At 43.8% G+C, this 19100-nt stretch overlaps 2 protein-coding genes across 8 annotated transcripts; both read right to left on the reverse strand.

The window, feature by feature from the left end:
- Positions 1-5674: 5674 nt before the first annotated feature.
- Positions 5675-9751, reverse strand: LOC125515903 (uncharacterized). 6 transcript variants are annotated; one of them, XM_048681390.2, is made up of 5 exons: positions 9342-9739; positions 9095-9262; positions 6619-6670; positions 6445-6524; positions 5675-5980 (listed from the first exon to the last, which is right to left on the reverse strand). In XM_048681390.2, exons 1-5 carry the CDS (start codon positions 9462-9464, stop codon positions 5936-5938), a joined length of 468 nt encoding a protein of 155 aa, XP_048537347.1. In that variant the 5' UTR covers positions 9465-9739; the 3' UTR covers positions 5675-5935. The 6 variants fall into 6 exon arrangements, 2 of the variants coding, with proteins under 2 accessions (XP_048537347.1, XP_048537348.1); XM_048681391.2 differs by having other exon boundaries at positions 5675-6303; XR_015607540.1 differs by having other exon boundaries at positions 5675-6303; positions 6445-6670; positions 7325-9751.
- A 5336-nt stretch (positions 9752-15087) lies between these two features.
- On the reverse strand, positions 15088-16603 carry LOC125516629 (uncharacterized). 2 transcript variants are annotated; one of them, XM_087530249.1, is made up of 3 exons: positions 16519-16603; positions 15590-15745; positions 15088-15487 (listed from the first exon to the last, which is right to left on the reverse strand). In XM_087530249.1, exons 2-3 carry the CDS (start codon positions 15743-15745, stop codon positions 15440-15442), a joined length of 204 nt encoding a protein of 67 aa, XP_087386375.1. In that variant the 5' UTR covers positions 16519-16603; the 3' UTR covers positions 15088-15439. The 2 variants fall into 2 exon arrangements, with proteins under 2 accessions (XP_087386375.1, XP_048537956.2); XM_048681999.2 differs by lacking the exon at positions 16519-16603 and having other exon boundaries at positions 15590-15751.
- Positions 16604-19100: the final 2497 nt, after the last annotated feature.

A 19100-nucleotide genomic window follows, 5' to 3' on the forward strand; every position in this document is an offset into this window, starting at 1 on the left:
TCAGAGTTCTGCTATGGTATCTGATGAGATCATTGTGTGATGATAACGTTGTACGGTTTCTAAGTTCAGTTACCGTGAGACATCCAGATTTTCTGTTGTTGGTATTCGTCGAAATATAGTTCCATTTTCTGTAACACATAGGAGAGCAAATATCATGACATCTTCATTTTCAATTGATTTGTGACACATTCCATTTTAAATATTTTTATAGATGTGCATCAGGGCAATCCTTCCATTATTATGTGATATGACTGTTGAAGTGTTGATGCTGCTCATAAATGTATGCTTTTCCATTCGAAAGTTCCACACACTGGATTCAGAATCTTATTTTCTTCCACACATGTAGTAAAGTGTGAATCTGAAATGCTCCTGTGGATGCCAGCACATGTAGTGCACAATGTAATTTTTCGTTTTTCTCACATTCCTAAGATAAAAGCAACGCTATTCACTCTTCCCCGAGTTTCATTTTTCCTGATGTGGTGCCAAGGGTCTGGTTTGGTAAAGCGGCTGCAATTTGCCAACCTATATATGTTGATGGTGAATGGCAGCTTCCTTCAAATTCTAAGGCCTACAATCGTACAAAACTAGATTTATTAAACTGAGAACTGACACTTGTGCAAAGAAGTTGCATTTACGCTTTTTTTTGCTTAATTGAGCTTAATGAGTTTATCATATGTTCATACTGCAGGAACATGCTGCCAATCTCAAGCACTTTCTGGCTCATAAGTTCAAGTCTTCGTGCAAATGTGAAACTGATTAGAAGATATGTTCTATAGATTTATCATCATGGTTATTTTCAACAAAAAGGTGGATTATGTTACTTCTGTTGGTGGATATTATTGCCTTCGGTTTTTGGCTATGGTTTGGTCTGCGCTATTATTGTTTGCAACTTTGCATGGAGTATGTGTTCTAATTGTTGCGTCATACAGGTCGTATCTCCTGAGTGCTTTGTGTGCTCGGTTCACTAGTTCGCTTCAAAGTTCAGTACTCTGCTTGTACAGAGATGAACTAGCACCGTTCTCTCTATCATCCCAAATTTTAACCGAGGGACGAACTAGGACCGTTCTAGTGAACTAAGTATTCAGTTCAGACTATGCAATGCCCAGTTGGTACCAGAGATGCTAAGCTAGACCGATGGTCTGTTCGGTTCAAGCGAGCTATACATGTATACTAGTGGCTGGGGCATGCCTCCTCTGTGGTACTGTGCGCACTAATCGTGCATTTGTTAATGTCTGTATGCAGTCCATATGAGCGACAATTGTTACGAAATGAATAGATGGAATAAAATTGCAGCAGCACAGTATTCACTCATAAAGTAGAGCAAGCAAATCAAGGTAATGGGTCTATATTAACAGAGAGATGGTAGTCTTACAAGGCGAATCACAGAGTACAGCTGTCGGTTGAAATCAGTCTAACACGCTCTAAAAGGTGTGCGATCTCCAAAAGAGAGGTAGAGTCCGTAGGATCATCATGGATCATATGTATAGGCGGTAGCTATGGCTGGCGGTGTCGTGTCTACAAACGATAGATAGTGAAAGAGAGGCGGTACCTTGCCTTGAAGTGGAAGGCGCAGATGTCACCTTCCTCAATGTTTATGTGGTTACCAAACCATGACCAGTTCGTCGTGATGGAGGCCCTCTTGTCGGTTCCAAGCAAGAAGCGACTGTCGCAGCCCACGGTGCCGTCTCCAAGCTTGATTGGGAAGGTATCATCATCTTGTTGGATGTATTTCTTACTTTGTATTTGTTGTATCGGTTTGCACTCACTATGTCGATTTGTTTGAGTGAGAGCTCATGAGTTTGTTACTCTTGGAGCCACCGCTCCTAGACAGTTAGGTGGATTGTCATCGGTGACCCATTTGGGGAGATTTAGAAGAGGCCCGAGTTAATTTCGTTGGGTTTGTGAAGTGGTTGTGCAGCTTGCCATCTTCAAAGTGTGATATCTCAAGGAGAGGAAAGTGAGACTTTGTGGTGTTGGTGTGCCTTCATGGTAACACCCACCCGACCAACGGAGACTATTGTATCGGTGGATACTTGAACTTCGGGAACATATCCATTGTGCCTTGTCCCTTTACTTTTCGCAATTCATACTTTCTACTATTGATATATCTTGTGTCTAATATACTCCATCCTTTCCGGTTTATAAGGCTTATTTCAACTTTTTTGTTATTCCAATTTAGAGGGCTCATCTCCATCTCATTTTTAGTTTTCAATGCGTATTAAATCTTTGCATGCAAGAATTAAAAAGGAACACACCAATGCATGTAATGTTCCTACTCATCTAGTGGCCAAGCATGCATGCACTGCAATTAATCCAAATTAATGAATGAGTTTAATTGGGATAGTTTTGTAAAGTACGAGATAAATTCCCCCACTCATAAAATTCCTTGGTTGATGAGATTTGAGATTTGAGCCTTATAAACCGGAAAGGAGGGAGTAGATTGCTAGCTTGTTGTTGGGGAACGCAGTAATTTCAAAAAAAATTCATACGCACACGCAAGATCTATCATGGTGATGCATAGCAGCGAGAGGGGAAGAGTGTTGTCCACGTACCCTCGTAGACCGTAAGCGGAAGCGTTATGACAACACGGTTGATGTAGTCGTACGTCTTCACGATCCGGCCGATCCTAGTACAGAAAGTACGGCACCTCCGTGATCTGCACACGTTCGGCTCGGTGACGTCCCACGAACTCTCGATCCAGCTGAGTGTCGAGGGAGAGTTTCGTCAGCACGACGGTGTGATGACGGTGATGATGAAACTACTGACGCAGGGCTTCGCCTAAGCACTACGACGATATGACCGAGGTGGATTATGGTGAAGGAGGGCACCGCACACGGCTAAGGGATCAATGATCAACTTGTATGTCTATGGGGTGCCCCCCTACCCCGTATATAAAGAAGCAAGGGGGAGGTCGGCCGGCCCTTGGAGGCGCGCCAAGGAGGGGAGGAGTGTTCCTCCTAGTAGGAGTAGGACTCCCCTTTCCTAGTCCTACTAGGAGGAGGAAGGGGGAAGGAAGGAGAGGGAGAGAAGAGAAGGAAAGGGGGGCGCCGCCCCCCTTCCCTAGTCCAATTCGGACTAGAGGGGAAGGGTGCGCGGCCCTACATTGGCCGGCCCTTCTCTCTCCACTAAGGCCCATGTTGGCCCATTAGTCCCCCCGGGGATTTCGATAACCCCCGGCACTCCGATAATTATCTGGTGACCCCCGGGACTCATCCGGCGTCCGAATATAGTTGTCCAATATATCAATCTTTATGTCTCGACCATTTCGAGATTCCTCGTCATGTCCGTGATCACATCCGGGACTTCGAACTATCTTCGATACATCAAAACACATAAACTCATAATACCGATCGTCACCGAACGTTAAGCGTGCGGACCCTACGGGTTCGAGAACTATGTAGACATGACCGAGACACGTCTCTGGTCAATAACCAATAGCGGAACCTGGATGTTCATATTGTCTCCCACATATTTTACGAAGATCTTTATCGATGAAACCACATAACGATATACGATGTTCCCTTTGTCATTGGTATGTTACCTGCCCGAGATTCGATCGTCGGTATCTCAATACCTAATTCAATCTCACTACCGGCAAGTCTCTTTACTCGTTCCGTAATGCATCATCCCGTAACTAACTCATTAGTCACATTGCTTGCAAGGCTTATAGTGATGTGCATTACTGAGAGGGCCCAGAGATACCTCTCCGATACTCGGAGTGACAAATCCTAATCTCGATCTATGCCAACTCAACAAACACCATCGGAGACACCTGTAGAGCATCTTTATAGTCACCTAGTTACGTTGTGACATTTGATAGCACACTAAGTGTTCCTCCGGTATTCGGGAGTTGCATGATCTCATAGTCATAGGAACATGTATAAATTACGGAGAAAGCAATAGCAACAAACTAAACGATCATTGTGCTAAGCTAACGGATGGGTCAAGTCAATCACATCATTATCTAATGATGTGATCCCATTAATAAAATGACAACTCATGTCTATGGTTAGGAAACATAACCATCATTGATTCAATGAGCTAGTCAAGTAGAGGCAAACTAGTGACACTTTGTTTGTCTAAGTATTCACACATGTACTAAGTTTCCGGCTAATACAATTCTAGCATGAATAATAAACATTTATCATGATATAAGGAAATATAAATAACAACTTTATTATTGCCTCTAGGGCATATTTCCTTCACTTGTATCATTCATTGTCATATCTTTTGATATAACTTGTGTAAGCTTGTATTGCTTACTTGTGCTTGGCTTTATCATTAATTTTCATATCTCTATAAACTTGTATTGCCTACTTTGATTCCTAGTTTCCATAAGTGCCTGTCTTTTTAATAATAAGTATCCGCGTGGTTTAATTTTCGCATTAGGATAAAGCCAAATCCGTAAAATTTTATAAAACGCCTATTTCACCCCCTTTAGGTGACATGAGAGTACTTTCAGCATTTCAGCGCATGCGCTCGTTACGTAGCGTCCTTGGTCTCCGGTTTGGTTTTCTTTTCTTTCAGTTTTTTCTTGCTTGCACATATATAGAAAACCATAGCCATTTTTTAGGAAAAAATCTTGAATTATATTTGAAATGGCGAAACTTAGTGGACATTTTTTTAGTGAAGAACATAAACTTTTTAAAAATAAAAGAAAACTCCGAAAGAAAAAATATGAAAAATAAAATCAGAAAAATAATAATGAGCAAAATGTAAATAGTAAAACAAAAAAACCATAATATAAGAAGTAAACAAGTAGATAAGCAACATGAAAGAAAGGAAAACAAATGACCTGTTTAGGACCTTCTAGAACCTATATAAACCAAGAAAACAATTTGTCGGGTTGACTGGCTGACCAACACTCCCTTGTCCGATTGCGACATTTAGTGGGAATGAGTGACAAATTTTGCTGGTGTACACTACCACTCAAAGTATAACCGGTTAAGGTCCCTTTGGATTGGAGCATTTTTTGTGGAATTTTGGATTTGAATCATAAGGAAGACCTTTGAATCATAGGATTGGAGTTCTTAAATTCCTATGGAATGTATTTCTATGCCCCTCATTCCATAGGTATATCAACATGAGCTCAAACCTCTTTCATTTTTTCTTTGGAGAGGCCCAATGCATCTTCACACACTATCTCCCTATTCTCTCTTCTCGATCCTCTAAAGCTCCTGTGTTTTTCCCGTGCACCATCCTATTCTCTCTTCTCGATCCTCTAAAGCTCCTGTGTTTTTCCCGTGCACCATCCATTGACACTCATTGTACGATTCTGCGTTTTGGCATCTCATGGGATTTTATATGGAAGTTCCCGTCGACTACAACAACGTCTGTGGCGACTTCATCAATCTCAAGATAATGTCCTAGCTTAGCCTTTTAGATGTGTTCATAGAGGTAGGATGTGCGTGCGTGCATTCATGGGGTGCTTGTATGTGCGTATGTACAAGCACCTGCGTCTATACCGCGTAAAAAATCCTGTGTTTTTTAGTGAAAATCCTGCGTGTTTCTATGTGTATATATCTTCATATTACACTAGCGGTTGGGGCCCGCTATTGCGGGCCTCCTGAGAGGTAGCTGGGCGGTGCCAGGTGGAAAGCGCCCCTTTTACTTTCCTGTTTTTGATATGTTTGACGCTTGTGCATACAAGCGCTGATACATGGAACAATGTAGATATGTAGTTGCCATAGACAAATAAAAGGTCAGCCCTAAACTTATACGTGTAAATAATAATAACTCTGAAAATAAATCAGTTGCAATCACTTGTACAATATAACCTGATGCACAAGAAATCATTATAACTAAGCTCTAAACAATCAGCATTAGCCATTCTAAGCTTCAAAATGCTGATATAGTTGATGCTTCACAGGGACCATAGGGATCAGAAAAATAAGACCAGATTCTCTTGAATACCTTCACATCGTATTGCCGTTTACTACAAAAATAAATTGTTGGTTTTCTTCATTTTGTTGATGGTAACCTGAAAGCAAAAGATATGTGCATCAAGAAGTGGTAGAAGGATTATGAAAAGATAGCTGCTACCTGGTACTTACTAACCAAAATTGGCAAGCACATACAGGATTAATTAATCCCATAAAATCAGACCAACTTCTGCCCACCAATTTATTTATATGATATCATTCATATACCATTCCTTACTTCTGTGTCTGTATCCACACATACAACTGTCCTATAATTAATTCTTATGCAGCTCCCCCTTTTCTATCCAAAACTATGAAATTTATTGAGCGCGCGTAGTAGCTTTTGTCCCATTCTTACTTGTGAAATGGTGCATTACATCACCTGCACTATGAAGACAAACAGGACATATGATTGTCCTATACATGAATATTTCTATTTTATCTAGTTCTTAAATAGAATAATCAAATTTGATGAATTTATAGAAGAGAGAAGAGGACAAGGAAAGAAAGAACAGAGAATAACCTGATAGTCGAGGCGTGGGTGGAGACATCTAGTCCGACTTTCTTTTCTTTCATATTTCTTGTGCAGATTATGAAACTCATCTTCCCAGCAATCATGAATGATTGAAGTGTAGAGAAATCAGATGCATAATGGGTGTTCAAGTTCAGTTATGTACCAAATGGAATCGTTGTTTACCATTCCAGCAAGAATTTAAGCGCAGATGCGCCAAATGCCATGAATTACAAACCTGTCATTCAGCAAGAATAAGTGGACTGTTAAGAACTATGCTTGCAATATGTAAGCAGAAGGGACACTACTAAATAGGTGTGGGACACTCACGGTAGGCCTGTAGGCCAAATAATTGGTCAACGGGCACAAAGCGTACAGAATGATATATGGAAGGATAACTGAATGCTTGGAAATTACAATAATCTAAGTAAGTTGCTGAAGCGTCGTCATTACCAATGGTGTAGCATCTCCCAAATGTCAATCCCATCCAAAGAAATCGATGATATCAAATATTTTCCATTGTGTGCAATACATATTTAGTCGTATCTACACTGCGTGTATTTTGAAATTAAACCACATGTAAAAGGAGATTAATTTAGAAGTTAAATTGTGCATATAATGAGTTAATCTCCTAATTCCAGAGAGAGTCAGTTTTACAATTGGAGACGCAAAAATTGGGTTCCTTAATATTAAAAAATATACAATTTACAGAATATATATGATTTACAAACACTTAAAAAATACTACACAGGCAACAAAAGCCAATAGTCGTATGGACAAGCAAGGTATTAAGAACAGACAAATTTCCCTCTGAATGTTGTGTGCCCTATGGGATAGAAGTTTTAATAGTGCCATAACAGAATACAGAGGCATTCAGGAAGTGTAAACTAACCTGCCCATCACATAAGGCAAGAACTTGACTGAAGTATGAAAATAGCAACATAATCAATACAAAAGTTTGGCGCTATCTCCTTAGTCAGTAACATGTCCAATCCCCTTTCGACGTATTTATTTCATCAGTAAAATCTACGATTGGGAAACTGCATTAAACGCAGAAACATAGGACACTTATTTCCAGTTATCAAGAAGCCAAGAACACATTATGAACTAAATGGAAGTTCATTTTTTAAGTATGGATCAGTGAACCATGCGAAGAAATGAGCTCTAATTAATTTAAAATTGACATGCTAACTTTCAGGTTAGAAAGAAAGGGATACAATATATCATAGGCAAAATGACTTGCCAGAGAGGAAATATATGGAGTGGCTAAACTCTCTCAAAATCAGAGGAAGTTCAAACACATGTCCCCTATCGCATTTGTACTAAATATAATTATTTGCTTATACTCTTTCAAATAGTCGTATATCGTCAAAAGAGAATTTCATAGCTCCCACTCCAACCCATGTCGAAAAGAAGTAATGCGAAAATGAAACTAAATTGAAGTAAGTAAAGCCTGATGAAAACGAAACTGATGCACACCTAAACTGCACAATCTGGACATTGCTGTTTAACAAAGTCATACATCCTGGTCAAAATTTGAGGTAAATGCTGGAATGCAGGCCAGAAGATTAATCCAGTCCATGCACGCGATGTTTGACATTTTTGTTGCACTTTCCTTTTTCTCAAATAGACAGGGACCTCTCGAGTGTTTTGCTTACTGAACCAACAGGACCTCTTCTTTTTGAAATAGACTGACACATTGGGTCGTTGCTTGCTGAACCAGCGCCCACTTAATTTTCAGCACAAATGGCCGTGCAGTTCACGCGGCCCTTACTTCGTCTAGTTCTACTCACTCAGCCAAATGGCCAAAGAGGAGCATCACACGTGAATAAACCATACAAGTACTAAGGAGTGACCTGATCTGACATGCTTTATTTTATCAAATACCACTTCTCATGCCATGCTAACGAGCTCACTCTACCACTTCAAACTCTGGTGAGGAGTACAGATAAGTAGCCGACAGTGCCGCCGCCGCGACTGTGCCGAACGCGTTGTATGTGTGTGTGCGCACAACATAATAAAAGTCTGAAATCTACTAGCGGTAAAATGAGATGACTGAGCTTGATTTGGCCTTTTAGCTTCCATAATTTCTACTAGCCGCAAACATATGGAATGGACGAACTGAATTATCTTAATCAAGAACAGGGATGTCCAACTAGCTTTGATAAATACACTATTCCCATCCAACTACTTTTACTTTCTATAGGACTACAGTAGTTTCAGACCATTGCCAGGTTTTAACAGAATGTATCATAATATTACTACGGGTCATGTAGAAAACCTGAATACAAATCATGCGCAGTAACAAGATTTAATTTACCACTGTTGGAACCTGAATTTTGTTCAGAGATTATTCAAACACAAGCAAAATGGGCTAAGTCAAACGGATATCATCACCATCTTCTCTGGTAAGGCTGAGAAGAGATGAATCAACTGACCTACTCTGTCTACAAGATTACAACAGTTGCAGACAGCTCACACTAACACTTTCAGACTTCAACAGATTCAGATAACTGTTTTTCAGACTAGAACAATTTCAGTAAGCTGTTCTTCAGACCACAACAGTTTCAGTAAACGTCGTGTGTAACAAATTCAGTCAAAGATTCACCATTAGGAGATACGTATGTGCTTAGGAAGTTGGAGCATGGAGAGAGGCTCTCACCAGGGGTCCCGGCCAGGAAGACGACGATCTCGGGAACGTGCGAGATGGTTGGGATCGAAGACGGAGTAGTAGCACCAAACCTAGCAGAGAACATTCACCGATGTGGCTCGAGCTCCTCCTAGGGTTGCTGCTGAACACATGAGGATGGAGGGCGGGGAGAAGACGGAGCTGCGCCAGCCACCGCACACGAAGAATATGAGGCGAATTGGATCGGCACGAGGCATGGAGCAGTGGTGGCGGCACTGACCTGACCACAGGGAAGGCGGCGGAGGAAGGAGAGTGCGGGCGGCTGCGCGCGGATCTGAAGCTGCCTCTCCATCCGCACCACCCCGCATCTCTGCATCTCGCCGCCTCGAGCTAGGGCCTCCATCGACACCTCGATGCCATCCCTTCCTCCCCCTCATCTGCAACCACCAAGGCAGCCAGGCAGAATAGCACGCCTTGACGCCAAGACGAGAAGGTTTGAACAAGAGCGGGTCTCAGAAGGGCGCCTTCTCTGGTGGCCATAGATGGCGGAGCAAGGATGGTAGCGGCGGCTGTGGCGGCGCCGACGGGAACCCTAGCCGCCAGTCGGGGTGGAAACAAGGAGATGCGAGAGGAGGAAAAAGAGAGCACTCTGTCCCTCTCTTTTGTCCCCGCTCATGACGCGTTTTCTTTTCTCCCAACGATCTCTTTTTGTCTCTAGCGATCCCACGTGGCACGCGCCATCGACCGCCCCATCTGCACACGTTAATGCTTCTCGATTTTTTTTTGGAAGGGGTATGGCGGTAGGCCCAGTTGGCCCATCTACAACGGCCGAGGGCTGGTTATCACCGGGCCTGCACACTCCGGAGGCAATTTTGACTATTTTGACCTGTGGACGAAATCAATTCACAAAATGAACTGCCCGTGAAACTATTTCACAGCACTGACCCTTTTGTGTAGCGCCTGTCACGCAGGCGCCACACCCTACGGTGCAGCGCCTAGCTCGGGGGCGTTGCACGTCAGTCCACCGTGGCAGCCCTTGGGCCCGCACCCAGCAGTGCAGCGCCTCCTAGCTATGTAATGTGCAGCGTCACATATGTAATGTGCAGCGCCTAGCGTTCGGGCGCTGCACTGTGACTTATCCAGCGGCTGGGCCCCCCTCCCCCACTCCCCCCACCCCACACACCCCAACCCGAGCTTTGCCCCCTCTCCCACTCTCTCCCCCTCTCAAATCCTCTCCCAAAACTTGCAAAATTGAAGAATTTGTCCGTGGATTTCGAAGTTATACCCTCCCTCAAGGTAATCTTCTCCGATCCCTTGTTTTGATCCAAGTAATGCTAGTTTGGGAAACCCTAGTTTTGTTTGGATCTAGAGATTTGCATGAAGATGTGAGATCTTTGTTTGCCAATTTCCTATGATTAAGCTTTGTTAGTATGTTAGGGTTATTCTTATGGGTGTTCTTATGTTGGTGTTAGGGTTATGGTTAGGGTTATTGTTAGGGTTATGGTTAGGGTTAGGGTTATGGTTAGGGTTAGGGTTAGGGTTAGGGTTGTTGTTTGATATATATGTATTAGGGTTTGTATTCCGTGTTAATCCTTAAATTAGTACTCGTGGAAGCAATGTTACGATGTGTTGTTTGAATGCTTATAGGGATGGGAAGAACATGTGTCTTTGTTCATCATGGGGACAAAGACGCCTTCTTGAAAGGCAATATTGAACCGGATCCAGATGAGGTAGATATGTTGTTTGATAGTAGTCCTAACTATGCGGAGCTCTTGCAACAAGTGAGGAAAGATTTGAATTGGATGGACCCTAGTGATATCGTTGAGTTGGAGGAAAGGCATAATGTAGATTTTGGAATGCACATCCGTTGGAAGACAATGCGTATCAACTCGGAGCAACGTTGAGTTGCATACAAGAAAACGGTGGCCGATTCACTTGACAAGGCTCTTGAGTTATTTGCAACGAAGAAGGTTGATTCAAATTTGCATTTGGACTTGAACCGGAAACCCTCACCTTTGGTTGCTAGTAGCCCCCACCCTTGAAGCGAGATGAAATTGTTGAACCTCTTTTGACCCAAGAAGTGAGGCCAACATTGAGCCCGTTTACAAACAATCAAGATGAAGCTTTGCAAGAGGACAATGATGAGTATGCAGACGATGACAATGACGTTGATATCCACACCCACATCCTCATCCTCCAAATGATCACCATGGCTCTGGACCGAAGCGGGATCTGATGGTGTCGCCGACCTAGACCGTTCTGGTGATACATACTCGGGGTCACGACAACCAAAAAGGTTTGATAGCCGCCTTAACTTTTGGCCCTGGCGCTGCAACATGTACAAGTGAATGAGACATCGAACGTAGCAACACATGTTAAGTGCTAATTTGAAGGAGATGTGAACCTTGATGAATGCTCGAAGTGCACCTTCTCCATCGCTTTTGCCAGCCGGGGTTGTTTCAAGAATAGTCTCGGTCTCATCAGCTGCTTTCTTAATCTGGGCACGCTATGAACAGAAATGGTATTAACGTGTTAGGCAAGCGAAGATGTGAATAGTGTGAATGAAAAGCAAAGAGGGCAAATACCACAAAGTTCATCATTGAAGCTGAAGGGATCACTGAGTTGCCTTTCCTGACTAATGCGTTGTACTGGTGTTGGGCTACCTCATCAAAAACAGTGGGTTCTTCCAAAATCTCCTCAGCATACGCCGGCTTGCATACCTCCACACGGGTACTTGCAAGAAACCGTGTGAGATAGTTGTTGAACGCTACAGGGCAGTGCTCACGAAGCTGGACTCCTTTTCCAGCCCTAGCTTGCTCCACACTAAGCGCAAACTGTACGACATACTTTCTGTGATGCTTGGCCCAATCCTTAATCTTCCGCTGCCTTTTCCTATCCAACCTGCAAGTTAGAAACATAATATTAGTAGCATCGAAACCGCCGAGAAGCTGCTAAGTACTCAAGGTTAATTATATCTTACGCGTGTAGCAACTTGTCCGTGTCCTCCCACTCCGGCGGATGTGCCTGGAACAAACCAAACTGACGGCGCACTCGATGTGGGAGGTGAAGCTCAACCGCCCAGTTGCATATGAGTGGGCACCGCATACGCCAGAGATCCCTATCCCTAGTGCACATCGGATTCAGCCTGAACTCTAAAGGGTCACCAAAACTATCTCCTGTTCCATACGACTCCCATATCACCTGCAAAATGGGATAGAATGCAAAATTGATATCAAGTTGCAATAGAAGCATCATAATCACTTATGCCATGTCAATTCACCTGCTCAGGCGTGATCGCGTCAAGCTCACTCTGGTACAACTTGTACATGACCGAGGGATCATCTGTCGTCTCATTTATCACATCCCACTTGTAAGCCCAAGTGGGTAGCCGTAGTAGGTCGCCTTTGTCATTCCAATCATCGTACTTCACCTTCTTCGGACGTCCAACCGGCAAACGCTCCCAGCTCCATATGGAAAGTGCGAGCAAACAACCACCAATACCTCCAGATGACCTACAACAGGCTTCGTCCAACTGCACATAAAAGAGAATATGGTTCAATTAAGAGCAAGATCGCATTCATAATGTAGCAATGAAGTGAAAAAGAAACAACTTCATACCTGTCTATACAAGTAAGCCAGTGTCGCCGAACCCCAATTCCATTTGCTATCGAAGACGGTCAACGCCTTTAGCCACATCCATGGAGCATTCTTGCCTGTGCCATCAGCAAACATAGTCCTGGATATCACATACCACATGTAGACACGAGCATATATCTTGACCGTGTCCTCATCAGCTTCCGGTGGGCAAGTACCAAAGTGCTCAGTAATCCACGTGAAAGTAGCACCGGCTGCGACTCTTTCCTTCTTCTTGTTTTCTGCTGCTGGTTCCGGAGGCTCCGGAGGAACCATACCGATAAGGGCATGCATCTGCGCGCGCCACCCATCGGAGTCGGTGCTCATACATAGAGGATTCCCATCGATAGGAAGACCGGTGATCATAGCAATATCCTGGAGCGTCACTGTCATCTCCCCGGTCCGTAGATGGAAACTATGTGTCTCCGGCCGCCAATGATCAATAAGCGCGGTGAGTGCTGGAGCATTGTTGGCTGGCGTCGACCGTCTGACCATATGAATGAAAGGGAGAAGTCCTGTCTCCCTTACATACGATGTGTATCGCTCATCATAGCGCATCCACCCAAGGGTGACCCCGTGAGAACGAAGCTTCAAAGGTGCAAGCGCCTACAAACAAACAATTCATAACATTACATATGGGGCATTTGTGTTTGAAATAAATACGAAATTCATAAAACAGGCCACTTTCATTATTACCCGCTGCTCCACCGCCATAGCGTACGACCGGTGTTGTTTGTCCCAGTGATCATCGAGAAGCCAAACCATCCTAACAATTTTGAAAGAAAGCTTTCTTGTCAACACGATTATCTTTTCAATACAAATAAACTAAAGTACGCCTACTAGATGCAAAATACAAAGCATATGTATCCAAACCATTCTTGCCAATACAAATGTAATTTCAATAAACTAAACTAAGCCTACCTCATGCAAGATTCAATACAAATATCTTTTCCATATAAATAAAATGTTAACCTATGTATCCAAACTATATAAATAACATGTCAACCTATGTATCCAAACCACATTCTAGTCTAACAAGGGTTCCCCAAATCGAATACATGCAAGATTCAAACAAAAATTCCCTAAATCTAATACACACAAGATTCAAACAAGGGTTCCTCAAATCTCCGAAATAGCATACATTCTATGGATAGAAAGAAGGGGATCGGAGAAAAGTACCTTCTAGGATGGATTGGTGAAGGAATCCATGGGCCAAATCGTCAGATTTGATGATTTTTTAAGAGGGGATTGAGAGGGGGAGAGGAGGAAGCCGCCAGCCGCCTGTTCTGTAACTCCTCTGGAACGAATGGGTGGGGTGGGGGGGGGCAGCGGGCGGCTGGCATCTAAGTCACAGTGCAGCGCCTGCGGGCCGGGCGCTGCACATTACGGTGCAGCGCCTAGCTCTGAGGCGCTGCACTGCTGGGTGCGGGCCCAATGGCTGCCATGGTGGACTGGCGTGCAACACCCCCGAGCTAGGCATTGCACCGTAGGGTGTGGCGCCTGCGTGGCGGACGCCACACAAAAGGGTCAGTGTTGTGAAATAGTTTCACGGGCAGTTCATTTTATGAATTGATTTCGTCCACGGATTAAAATAGTCAAAATTGCCCACTCCGGACTCCCGAGCCGGATCGGAGACAAAGAACGCACCTGAGAATTCAAAGACCCGCGCTCCCGGCCGACTCGGTACCCGGATGAGAAGCTATAAATAATCCAGTTCCCGCTCTATGTTCACCATAATCAAACAGCCTCCGCCACATATCCACATCCACATCCGTAGATAGCTTGGAGGCCATGGACTTCAGCAAGTCGGATCTCGCGGAATCGAAGGCTGCGGTGACGAAAGCCGAGGAGGCGCCGAAGGCTGGAGCCAATGACAAGGGGAGAGTGATCGTCTTCAAGAACGGGAAGAAGATGAAGCTGGTCAGACAGGAGTACATCAACTCGCTCATGGCGCTCCCGCCCCGCAAGCCCATCCGCCCGGTCGACCACGAGCGTATCGACAGCTGGACCACCGTCGACCCTGAGATCCGCGAGGCTTACCGCCGTTCCGTTGTCGCCCTCTTCAAGTCCCTGCAGGCGGCGCGGGACTGCGAGGACGACATCCTTCGGCAGTATGAAGCCACGGGACATGCTTTTGTTGAGTATGACGACGACGAGGAGGATGATGATATGGCCGCGGGACAGGCCTTTGTCGAGTATGACGACGACGACGATGATGATGACGATGACAAGGAGCTCTAGATTTGGTTACTGATGTTATCGTTACCTGAGTTGTTGATGGGACTCTCTTGTAGTTGTTTAAAAATATTATAAAATATATTTTGAACTGCTTAAACGTCATATATTTCATGTCCATAGGCTCATGCAAGACTGAACCGGGCCCAACAGCGCTTCAGCTTGAAATGTGCATGAACTAGCTTGCATACAGATCAAACATAAAGTACACCATGATCGCCTGAAAGACTTATACGAGTATACCACAGGTTAAAAGAGAACACATGGCAACATTGCCCACAAAACTGTTGAACATTGTTGCTGTCAATTCAGCATGGGTTCGCTGACACCAGGTGCCCACAAAACCAACGAAAGGAGAACTAGAAATGCACCCACAGATGGAGCTTTGATAGCATTATTAATTTGTGCAACTAAAAAAACGTCACCGGCTCATAACCTTCGAACAGCAAAATCCTTCCAAAGAACCGCTCCCATGTCAAAGTACTGAGCCGACAGCAATGCCACTCAAGGTCACTCCTTTTTCCCGATTCCGTGAGACATGTTGTAGACACCACGGCCCTATTCGCACAACATGATACACGTCACCAGCTAAACGGAAACAAGAGAACAGAAAAAACAATTACAATCATTGATCATGAACAGACAAAGCTCCAAACATACAATCATGAATAGGCTTGATGCAGCGAGCGCGAGGGGGATGCCAACGGAGGTGATCGCATCGTAACGCCCCTTCAGGTGAGTGTGCTTGCTCAAGCTCTGGAAATACTGCTGCTGCTTAAAAAGCCTTTCACGCGGCAAAAACGGTGATTCCGTCATCTGCATTAGTGCATCACGCGAAACGGAGCTATGACATCTTGTAGCAAAATGTTTTAAACGATAATGTCTTATGCAGATATTGAGATAGAACTAATAAGCATATATGTAACGGGAAATTCGAGTATAATCCATGATATCAAGGGCTGGTGTCATGACTGAACCTTATATCGTCAGATCGGAAAGAAGAAGGCGTGGTAAGTATGAAATGAACCAGTCACACATTACAAAATGAAATTCTGTCCAACAAAATGCCAACATATACTCAAAGATTACGCTTCTGCGACTTGGACACAAACATTAACTACTAATTGTATACCCCGCATCCACCATTTGCTCTGTCAGCGTCGTCATGCATGTACCAGACTGACAATGCCATTCCAAATCAAAATGTGTCCACCCGTTCTAATTTCCAAGGATTTGAGATCGCGCCAGGGATGCGTGGCACCAGAATCCCATGTGTGCCCAGATGGTCAGAAATCACGCATGGACGAACGGTACCAGCGGCCCAGCGGCTAAGCTCCTACAGGCCGGCCGGCGCTGGGGGTCGTCGAACCAATGTCGATTAGATCCCAGACGCAGGCGGCGATCAACGTATCACGCGATAGGTTAGGTCACGCATCGCCTATGAACCAACAAGGTACAAACCGCGCGCGCGGACGGCATGCCTGCGCATCGCATCACGTCGCCGCGGTTTCGAGTCACGTGAGCAGATCGCAAACATCGATCGAGAACGTGGCGAGGCGTGACAGGGGGCGGAGGAGGAGAGCGCGCACCTTGGCGAGGAGGAGGAGGACGACGATCCTTGCGAGGGTTCGGGGGGAATGGAATGGTGGAGGAGGAGTTGGGGGGAATGAGATAGACGGGAGAAGAGAGGACGAGAGCAGCACCGCTTATGGGCCTAAAAATAGTACTCGGTGTGAGATGCGACCCATTCAACGTGCGAACTGGGCTCATTAGTTGCTCCTCCTCCGGGAGGTTCTATTCATGGGCCAGCCCAGTTAGCTGCCATATTCGAAAAAAAAACCCAGCTCGCTGCGGTTTGCAGAGATCATCAAGGCAACTACATGGGGAGTTCGGCATTGATCATTGCTGGAGTGGACGACCCGGCTATTTTGGAGACAATTGCATGTCGAGAAGCACTTGCGCTGGCGGAAGATCTCAACCTTAACAATTTGATCATCGCTTCCGATGCTAAGCAAGTAGTCAATGATATTTCAAAAGCACACAGAGGCAGGAACGCTGCAATTGTTCAAGAGATTAAAAGTAGAGCTTCTTCTTTTTCCTGTAATTTTGTGTTCGAAGGTCGTGCGGCTAGTAGAGACGCACATAAACTTGCCAAATATTCACTCTCACTAGGGCCGGGGCGCCACATCTGGTTAGGCCAACCCCAGGCTCCGACTTGTATCCCACACTCTGTGAAATTTGACGAATAAATTGCCTTTTTCCCCTTAAAAAAAAGCAACCGCTGGCTCGGATATCGGTAAAAAAACTGTTGGCTCAGACTTTTTGAAAGATTCATATATGCGCTGTTGCAAAACCATATTTATTTATTTATTATTAAAAAAATCATATTTTAAAAAAAAGATCCATGTAATATAAAAAACTGTTTTTGTATTACGAAAAAAGGAAACGAGAAATTGATATTAGAAAAAGGGAGAAAATAAAAACCTCAGAAGAAAATTCGGTATAAAACATAAAAGAAAAATATCGGAGGAAAGTCGTCGAGAACCAGCTACAGCTCAGTGCTGAACTTTTTTGTTCTGAGACAACCTCGTGAAGCTTTCTATTAATTTTGTCACAATGTTTAGAGTTTGAACAGCTTGAGCAATCAATACTAGCGTTTTCAGGCCCATGGGGGGAACCTTTCTTTTGTGTTCCTCTCGAAGAGGGGAATTCAACACTTCAATTAATTTTCCAAATTTATGTTGCCGTTTGAGGGTTGGCCTCGGAGATGGCCTTATTCCTCCAACTAATATCGTGTAACTTCTGTCCTCTAGTGTTTTAAGAAAAACCTCAAAGTGATTCGTGAGTGCTGAATGTTCAGAAACAAATTTAAACGATTCGTCACCTATACCTGGGCCGCAATGCCAAACATATCTTCATGATTATCATCAATTTCTAGAAAACTCAAAATTCTAGAACACCAACAATTTAGTTTTTAATAAAATTGCCTAATTTTAACTATTTTATTTTTATTTCATGGCCTAAATTTTTTTATAAAGATTTATACATTAATTTTCTGGAGTATTAATTTAAGATACATTTTATAGATTTTGTGAGTAAAGTATAGATTTTATAAAGGTGACTGATGACCATGAAATATGCAGTGTTAAATGCTTAATGCCATCTATTAAATAATATCACATGTCCTTACAAACACACTCATACATAAAAATAAAATGGCATTCAAATCTTTGGGATAAGATGATTTTGTTAGTCGAGGGAACAATTTAGATGGTGTATTAGAGTTTAGAGTATCTATGGCTGGACTTGGCAAATCCGACATGCACACTCTATACGCCCAGGCACGCTCACGGATGCAGCCGAACAACCCCTCATATGTCGTGCCCGACAGTCACATACCTCAAACTCGAACTCTCAAATACATGCAAATTCATGCACGTACATCATACACGCTAATGTCGCACGTAAATAACAAATATTGGTACCAAAAGTATTTAGTTCTTACATAAAATTTATTTTAAGTGCATAACTCAAACATTAGCTCTTTAGTTTTCGTTGTGGGTTCACATAAGCTTTACAAGATCCCTGAGTAGTGTGTGCACCTGATGATCTCAAAAGTTCTGATGCATATGCACAAAGTTCATAAGCTGATTTCCATTTTGATCTTCCGGGATTTGAACGTGTTCTCCATGCGCTTCACAATCATTGGTTTGAGCTACACCATAACCCTCATTCTCGACAATCATATTGTACAAAATAACACAACATGTCATCAGCTGCCATAAAATTTCTGATTCCCACATCATTTCAGCTTCACGAACAATTCCCCAACGAGCTTCAAGCACCTCAAACTGTTGGGGAACGTAGTAATTTCAAAACAAATCCTACGCACACGCAAGATCATGGTGATGCATAGCAACGAGAGGGGAGAGTGTTGTCCACGTACCCTCGTAGACCGAAAGCAGAAGCGTTAGCACAACGCGGTTGATGTAGTCGTACGTCTTCACGATCCGACCAATCCAAGTACCGAACGTACGGCACCTCCGAGTTCAGCACATGTTCAGCTTGATGACATCCCTCGAACACCGATCCAGCCGAGCTTTGAGGGAGAGTTCCGTCAGCACGATAGCGTGGTGACGGTGATGATGATGCTACCGATGCAGGGCTTCTC

Source organism: Triticum urartu, chromosome 6A (genome assembly GCF_056163025.1).
Source record: "Triticum urartu cultivar PI428250 chromosome 6A, HENAU_Tu73, whole genome shotgun sequence".
NCBI classification, from domain to species: domain Eukaryota; kingdom Viridiplantae; phylum Streptophyta; class Magnoliopsida; order Poales; family Poaceae; genus Triticum; species Triticum urartu.

Bases quoted from the DNA above. Each gene is read 5' to 3' on its own strand.
- LOC125516629 (XM_048681999.2), bottom strand. From the start codon at position 15,751: ATGCAGATGACGGAATCACCGTTTTTGCCGCGTGAAAGGCTTTTTAAG. The intron at 15,488-15,589 runs GTATGTTTGGAG...TTGTGCGAATAG, and splicing joins CATCAAGCCTATTCATGATT to GGCCGTGGTGTCTACAACAT.
- LOC125515903 (XM_048681390.2), bottom strand. From the start codon at position 9,464: ATGGAGGCCCTAGCTCGAGGCGGCGAGATGCAGAGATGCGGGGTGGTG. The intron at 9,263-9,341 runs GTCAGTGCCGCC...TGGCTGGCGCAG, and splicing joins GCCGCCTTCCCTGTGGTCAG to CTCCGTCTTCTCCCCGCCCT. The intron at 6,671-9,094 runs GTGAGAGCCTCT...GCTGAATGACAG, and splicing joins CTTCCTGGCCGGGACCCCTG to GTTTGTAATTCATGGCATTT.